Source organism: Phalacrocorax aristotelis, chromosome 2, assembly GCF_949628215.1.
Source record: "Phalacrocorax aristotelis chromosome 2, bGulAri2.1, whole genome shotgun sequence".
NCBI lineage: Eukaryota > Metazoa > Chordata > Aves > Suliformes > Phalacrocoracidae > Phalacrocorax > Phalacrocorax aristotelis.
Window position 1 is genome coordinate 72,407,022 of NC_134277.1, and position 8,082 is coordinate 72,415,103.

Sequence of the window (8,082 nt, forward strand, 5' to 3'; positions counted from 1 at the left end):
GATAGAATATGGCTTTTGATCTTTAAGAACCATTAATGTAAAATATAGAATTACACTACTGTGTAATAGGATTTTTTTTACTACTTTGTTAAAAGTACTCCCCAAACTCAAATACAAAACAACATAGCTTCACAGGCTGCAGTCTTATAATGACATATCTTCACCAGTGCTTGTCACCTTCTGATGCTGTTCGTGTGTTTGGCTGTTACACTTTGAACTTCAATAAAATATTTGTACTTAATAAAAAAACAAGACCAAGCACCTTCCTGTCCTCACGTCTGTCCACACCAGGGAATGGCACTGTAATTGGAAGTGAAAGGAGAAGTAGTTGTCATGACTATCTGCAGGGACTCCCCTGTGACCATTTCTTTCCTGTTGCCATGTGAGATACAACCGTGATGGCTAAGCCCTCATTTTATAGGCAGGCAAGCACAGAGCATTTCAGCACATGCTTACAGGTATGAATGAGCCTGTAGGTTGCCAAGTACCTCTTCTAGCTAATATCTGAAGGAGTGTGGTGGATTAAAAACCTCTACTGGCATAGACCTTTGCAGGGGCATGGAAGACTGACAGCTTGAATGTGGTTCCCTAGGGTCTGCACCTTGAAACTGCTGCAGTTGCATCTACTTGTGAGTGGGTGGTAATAAAATGCAATGAACCTCAACTGGAGGCATCTTTGCTTTCATTTTACCTACCTGAAATTCTCAGTGCATTGGACTGACAGAGGTATTCACTGTGAAATCTGAAGCAGCTTCTGCCTGGAAAGGTTCCCACAAATATTGCCTTGGAAAACAAGTCCAGGAATGAGCAAGAGGCATTGAGCAAAGTCTGCCTGTGACGGGCTCTCAGTGGGAACAGCAAAATCTTCTCAAAATGTTTCTTCATCAGTGAAATGGCACAATGTACCTCTTGCAGCAGCGGAAGCTAATGTAAGGTCTTTTCAGGTCTCTCTACTAAGCTGCCTAATTGCAAATAAAAGGGGGCTAAACTGTAGGAGTCACTTTGTCAAGGTAACAGTCTTGGGGGAAAAGAAGGGTTGTGTATCAGAACAAGAATTTACATGTTTCCTTTTGAAATGAGTTGTGGTCTTGTTCCCCAGTCTGTGTGTTGCACAAGAGGACTTTCTCCTGAAAGGTTTTTATAAATCTCCCCAGCAGTAAGACTGTTTTTGTTCCTGCTTTCGTACTCAAGCATCTCAGTCTTTTTGGCTAATTTGTTCGGGATACATTCACCTTCAGGCAGAAACTGAATCTAGAAAATTCCCATCTGATACTCCAGGTGAGATTTTAGGAAGTTGTGAACAACGGAAGGGATGGTAATAACAGAAACATGCATGCAGCCCTAGCCATAAGTGGCACTTGCATTTTAGCAATAATAAATATGTATCTTTTATGATATTTCTATTTTGCTGAATCGCTAAGTCCAATGGACTGAATATTTTTTGCTATTTAGCTTCATAGATTACAGCTGACGTCATAATATTCTATGACAAGCCATCTAGCTCAATAAGTTTTGATTGTTTGTAGTTTTATTGTTTAGTTGCTTGTATCAGATGCTATATATTCCATCCAGATCCAGACATATAAAACATTTAATATAATTTTTGATTAAACTAATTTGGTGTGCAAACCCACTTTTTTGTCCCCCTCCCCACCCATTCAGACATTGCTGCCTGTAAAATTTTGCTGAAAAAATTAAAGCTGCAGAGACCTTTAAAAAAAAAGAAAACCAAAACCAAACAGCAAAACAAGTCCCCAGAAACCCAAACCCAAAACTCATTTTCTTCATGCCCTGTTAGAGTATTAGAAAATAGTTATTTTGCAGCAAATTGCTACAAAGGTAGAAGTGAGGAACATCTATTTATGATAGAAAAGTATTGACATAGCTGGAGACTATGTACTACCTAGCACTCATCCAATGTCCTCTTTGTAGTGGGAAGATATGCCTGCAGTGCTTTGGAGAGGAAAGCAGTTGAAACTAAAAAGACTCTATACATAATGCTGTATTACAATGAACCTTTCCAGTGTGTAATACAGTAAAATCCACGTCATTTGAATTCCGTATTCTTCAATTACCATAACTTGTGATAAATGACAATCACCAAGATATAAACTTGAGGGTTTATTAACTTGCTGGATATTAATATCTTCCTTGTATTATTTATATAATCTGAAGCATGATCTGGCACATAAACACAGAAGGTTTAATTTATTTTACCAGTTCCGTGCAAAATATCTCTTGCACCAAAAAAACGTATTCAAGCTAGACCTCAGGGTGCAAATCTGAATTTATGTTAACCGGACTTCATATGTTCAAGGTTGGAAGTATATCCTAACAGATTCATCAGAAAGAAAGATAGTCAGTACAGATGAAAAATAAGAAGTTATTATCTGTATTGCAGCATACGTAGGAGTGGAGATAGGATCTACCTTTATTCTTTTCCTGCTCCAGGAAGATTCTAGATAGTATTTTGGATTGGTTCTTTCTTCTATTTATATTAGCAAAATGGAGTACAGAAAGTCTTGGGGCAACTGAAGCCCTGTGGTAAGTTGACTGAAGTAGATGCACATACATGATTTGTGAATTTTGTTCCTGGCATTACAAGTAAGAGAGGATGCTGAAGGTAGCTTTTCTGAACATCAAAGGTGCAGATAAAGTTTATTGTTCTGTGGGATACCTTAGTTGGATGAAGAGCTGCTCCTTAAAGATTAGGCCAACATAATTAAACATGGGTGCACATTAAACACTTAAATCTACAGCTTCTGCCTGCCTTTATGCTTAGTATTCAGTTGGTACTGAATGCTTGTTTCATTTTTGCATTTAGTTTGTTCATGCAGATAAAGCATATCTAAGCTTATTTTCTCTGAAAGAAAATGTGTACACTGGAAACCAGAATGCCTCACCCTCTTTCTGGTGGAGTGTTACCTCCTTGCTGACTGGCAGGGACGGGAAGGGCCATAGATAATGTCCCCATGTAGAATGAGTGAATCAGGTATGTTTGGTTTTAAGGTGGGAAAGGAAGTGTCATCCAACCTTGGATTTCATTTTGGTGCTCAGAAATGACATAAAAGCTGGATGCCAGGGAGGAATATCCTCTTGGCGGGGGAAGAAACCAGCCCTGCACTCCTCTGTGATTGGGACTGACTGTGTTGTTGCTGGGTGGAACAGTGTAATGCTATTGCTGCTCCTGCTCCAGCACTGTGATGTTTCTGTTCCAGATTGTGCTGACTCACATTCAAGAAAACATGATACACAGACACAGTGCACTGTAACTCTTTTCCTTTCCCCCAGTAACCTTGGTAAGTGTTTGGTTTCTTTTTCCTGTCTACGGCTAGCATGGTGCTAATATACCTTTACTATTAGAATTAATAGGAGGGGAAAAGGCAACTTTGTAAAAAAACTGGTAGCAGACAGATTAATTTTGGAGAGGGCATTTAAATGCAACCTGCTGTCTGTAGTACGTCCGCCTCCCTTTAAAGCTGATCAATCCTGATAACTCGCCCGTCTCTACAAACTACACTTGTTAGAGCTGTGTTCTTAAATGGGAGAAGTGCTTACAATGCCCATTTACAACTGTATTCTGTTTAATTAGTCAGCACAGCCAGTGCTGCAGGGATAGATCGCTTGCCTTTAAAGATTTGAGAATGTTAATAGTACAGTATATCATTTTAATTATTATTGGATTAATGTTGTGTCTCAAAGAACATCTAATGCAAATCACAAGAAATGGCCCGAAGTGACCCAAGGGTTGTGCTTTATTAGAAAAGTAATAGGTCCATTGCTTAAATATAAAGAGAGGTTCTTTCTTCAAATGTCACTCTGCACTGGGCTTCTGTGTGTGTGTATGTGGAAATGAAATCCTCTTGCTTCCACTTTGTCCACAGAAACTTTCTGTAGCTCCTGCGATAAATGGCTGAGACAGTAGGTGTAATGCCAGCAGATGAAGAGGACATCCCAAATAAGCGTGATGATGAAGACCCACTTCTGAATCATGATGCTATAGCAGCATCTCTGTGTTGTTCTGCCAGCCCTTTGTTAGCCACCCTTAATGAAGAAAAGGGAAACTCAGCAGTGCCAGAGAGGCTGTCCATCCTCTCCAGCAAAGCTGCAGCCCAGGCAAAAGCCCTTGCTGGCCAAGAGATGGTTAGTGGTAGCCAGGCACAGTGGGCAGCCTCTGGGTTGGCTGAGCATCCTCTGACAGCTGTAAATACATCATTAGGTGGCTCATCATACCCTGCGGCAGTTCGTAACCTGCAGCCTGCGGGCATTGCCTCCCCATGCTCCAAAAGCCACTGCTGCGATGGTGACCCGAGTTCAGAGGTGCTGCAGGTCCCAAGGGCACTCAGCAGGGCTGGCAAGCCCCCACAAGCTGTCACTGCCCTGCCAGGGAAGGATCCCAGGGGCTGCCACATGCTGCAGGTGGGGACCAGTGCTAAGGGCGATATGGCTCCTTGTAGTCTAGGCCAGGTGATTTGGACAAAGACCACAGAAGTAATGGAGACCTTAGAAAATAAGAAAAAGGAGGAAAAGGAGAAGTATCGGCTCCAGCTAGCTATGTACCGACGGCTTCTGCTGTTGCGCTCAATCAGAAGCTTGCATAAGCAGCTGGAGCAGCAGCAGGCCAGATTGCAGGAATGCTACGGCATGGTAATAAATACCAAGAAAGAAGTGTTGAAACACATTCGCTCAACCTCACCCTCACCTTCGCCATAATCGTGTTGCTGCATGCAGAAATGAGCTTTGTAATGCCACCGGAGCCGTCAGTAAGCTTGCACGCCATAGGGGTGGTGTCCTCATACCCAAGAGTACGTGCCCACATGCGCTGAGAGCAGAGAGGAAACAGCAGCACAAGCAGCAGAGCAAGAAGAAAGGAGAAGGTAAAGTGTTGGTCCCTGAACTTGTCTGGAGGAAACTGGAGCAAGCTTGTACCTGTGCAAGAAGCTGCCTCCTGATGCACACTCAAAGCCTCAAGCTGAAATAGGATTTTTGACATATAGCTTCTTAAAAAGAAAAAAAAAAACAAAACCCACAACTGGGAACCTGTTCTTACACCTGACCTGTAAAGGTGGTCAAACTGAAGAGTTGCTGCCTACTGAATATGTGATATGGCACATATCCCTTCTACTTTCAGCGCTAACAAAACTTAAGCAGAATTAGGGTTCATTTGTTCACAAGAATGCCTGAATCTAGAAAGCCAGGATGTTTGAAATACTTACGCTCAGGCTTGGCAATATCTACCTAGCTGCCTGTTTTTCACAAAACTGCTAAGGCTATTGTACATTTGTGACCTCGACCCTCACATAAGATGTATTTAGATTGACCAGAAATTATTGTGGGAAGGCAGGACAGTCAAACACACGCACAGGGAGACAGTGGAACTGCCTAAGCCTTATTTCCTTAGGAAAGTGAGCTAAAAACAAAGGCCTTGTAATCTGGTGTTACAGTGGAAACCCAGACTGGCAGTGCCAGGGGAATGTTCAAGGTCTGCACAATTATTAATCTGCTGCTAACTCCCAGTGGCACTAGCGTCTGCAAATCAAGCATATTTTGTGCCTTACTGCTGTCATTTAATGGAAGTTGCTAACAATTAGCACTTTTTATCCAGGTGTATTAGACACATGGAAAACCCTAAAGCACTGTTTCTCCAATTGCAAGGTTAGGATGCCTGCAGGGAATTTGATGTCAGTATGCAACAAACACACAGGGAAAATGAAAGCAAAAAGATGCAACATTTTTGTATGCATTTAAAAGACAATGCAAGTCATTATTGAACAGCAAATTGAGTAGTCGAATGTGCTGTTTTAGTATCTGAAGCAAAAAATTATTCAAGATGGAAAGATACTGAAAAGCTGCCTTTTCTAGGATTTAAAGTGATATGGAAAAATCTCATTTCCTTTAGATATTTATTTCTGATAGAGCTACCTTTCCTTTTCCCCTGTTGTGTTTTTTTTTTTCTTGTTGTAAATTTTTAGGTAGATGAAAAATCAAACAGGTTTTTGGTGTTTTTTCTGCATGAAAAGATGAGTCTCTTACTAGAAGTCATATCTTTCTGAGAATAATGTGCTATATCTAGGAAACATTTTATCCTCAGTTTTTTTTGTGCGTGTAGAGAGGAGGTGTGTGTTTGCGTATGCACGCACACACACATCCCTGTATACAAGAGGTTATGAAAGGCTGGTGCTTCTTTTTCTGTAGCAGAAGCAGGAATAATGTCTCAAAACAATCTCTGCTGTCTGCAAGGAGTTTGGTTGATTAGATTCACATGCACACATCTGTGAACAAGGTATTGAAGTAATCCAACAACTGAAGTGCAGCACAACATTGTCATTATTCTGTCTTTGTATTTCTGTGCACCCAAAATTATGGAAGCCCCCTGGGTATGCACAACCTTAGATAGGTTCATTCATCTCCTTGGGCCCTGGTGTAGCCTCTCACACAGCACGAGCCTGTAACTTTGAATGCAGAATTACCATAGAAACATCCTTGGCATCAAGGAGATATTTGAAGAAGCATCCTCTACTGCCTCATTTGGGGGATTCGGGTTGCCAGGGGCCTTTAGTGGGCTGCAGAAGAGAGCTGGGGATCGCATGTGACTGGGAGACTTTACTCCTGAGCTCTGGTCCCATCCAGCTCTCTGCTCAGTCTTGGGAAAGCTGTTCTCTGTCAGTAATGCAGGTTTCCCAAAGAACACTTAAATACTAGACTTACTTCAAAGGTAACTTGCTCTGTCTTAATATGCCTCCCAAGAAGGAAGGTTGATCATGGCAAATAGGGTTATGCAAAGATTTGGGTTTTTTCTTTTTTTCTTTTTTTTTTTTTTGTACTTCATGAACCAGAAAAGCCTTTCTGTCATTGGTTAAGAGTGAGAGAAAGTGTTCTGTTAAACAAATGCAAGCAAACCACTATTATACCATCTCTCTTGGGGAAAGAAGTGTTGGAGAAGGGCCATGTGTCTCAAAAATATTACTGAATTTTGAAATCAAATGTCAAATTGTCCCCATTGATAAGACAGTCAAAATGTATAGTTTTGTTAATTTTGAGCAACTCTTATTTTTATGTTGTTTGAAAATTAATTATCTTCTAAATTCAGCTTGACTAATACTACCATGTCATTGAATTTTCCACTGAAATAAAATATATGCACAAAAATATTTAAAAAATAAACAAACAAACCCTGGTAAGACAAAGTAGCTATTTTGCCTTGGTAGCTGCTGAGATAGAACATTGTCCTGCATTTGTTGCAAGAAGTGGAATTCCCTCCATTACCACATAGTGTCATATTTCCATTTAAGGGTGACTAAAATAACATTAAAAAATACTTCTTATATAATACACAGTGCAGCAATAGTTGAGTTGTCAACTTGTCCATCTCTAAGTGCTTTGTGTCAGAACTGTGACAATCTTTGTTTTGTACACCACCTCTCATAAAATTTCTTGATCCTAACTGGGATCAGTAGATGCTTCTGCACTACTAATATTAACTACCAGAAGATTTGTGCATGAGCAATGCTGTCTGATAGCTGGCAAGAAAATGAAGCCAGGACTTGTTCTGTGTGTGCACACTGTTTCTATGTAGTGCTTTTATGGGTACATGCAAAATAAATGTTAACTGAGGAAATAACATTGGTCTTTGCAACAATTTGCTGTTTAGCTGGTGGTTCTAGTGTGGCTACTAATAACTGGAGTTGGGCAAACCAATTAAAAGCTACATGATTTTTAAAATGATTTCATTTTACAAGCTTGGAAAATTTGGCTTAACAACTATGGTTTTTTCTTTGTATGTTTTAGCAGTTGAAGGTCAGTGGGAAAGTGCCAGAATGACATGGGAAACCCATGGAGGTGTTTTCAAGTATACCAGACAGAGCTACAATCTCAGGTTTAATAAAAGTTTGTCCACCCAAATTGTTTGATCTCCTCATGTGGTTAAGAGGTTTGGTAGTTCGCACAAGGTTGAACTGATTTTCTTAAAATATGTATTTTTATCCGAACTCAAACCACATGGGTTTACTGCTAGTGAGAATTATGAGCTTGAGTTACTGAAACTTTCTATATGTACCTAAGAATTCACAGGTCTTGGACAAT

General features: G+C 40.4%; 1 protein-coding gene across 1 annotated transcript; it reads left to right on the forward strand.

Annotated features, from left to right (window-relative positions):
* The first annotated feature begins 3,231 nt into the window (after positions 1-3,231).
* On the forward strand, positions 3,232-7,172 carry LOC142053915 (uncharacterized). Its single transcript, XM_075086148.1, has 2 exons — positions 3,232-3,299; positions 3,885-7,172. The coding sequence occupies exon 2, from the start codon at positions 3,910-3,912 to the stop codon at positions 4,711-4,713; it is 804 nt and encodes a 267-aa protein (XP_074942249.1). The 5' UTR covers positions 3,232-3,299; positions 3,885-3,909; the 3' UTR covers positions 4,714-7,172.
* The last annotated feature ends 910 nt before the right edge of the window (positions 7,173-8,082 follow it).

Coding starts and splice junctions, on each gene's coding strand:
- LOC142053915 (XM_075086148.1), top strand. CDS start 3,910: ATGGCTGAGACAGTAGGTGTAATGCCAGCAGATGAAGAGGACATCCCA.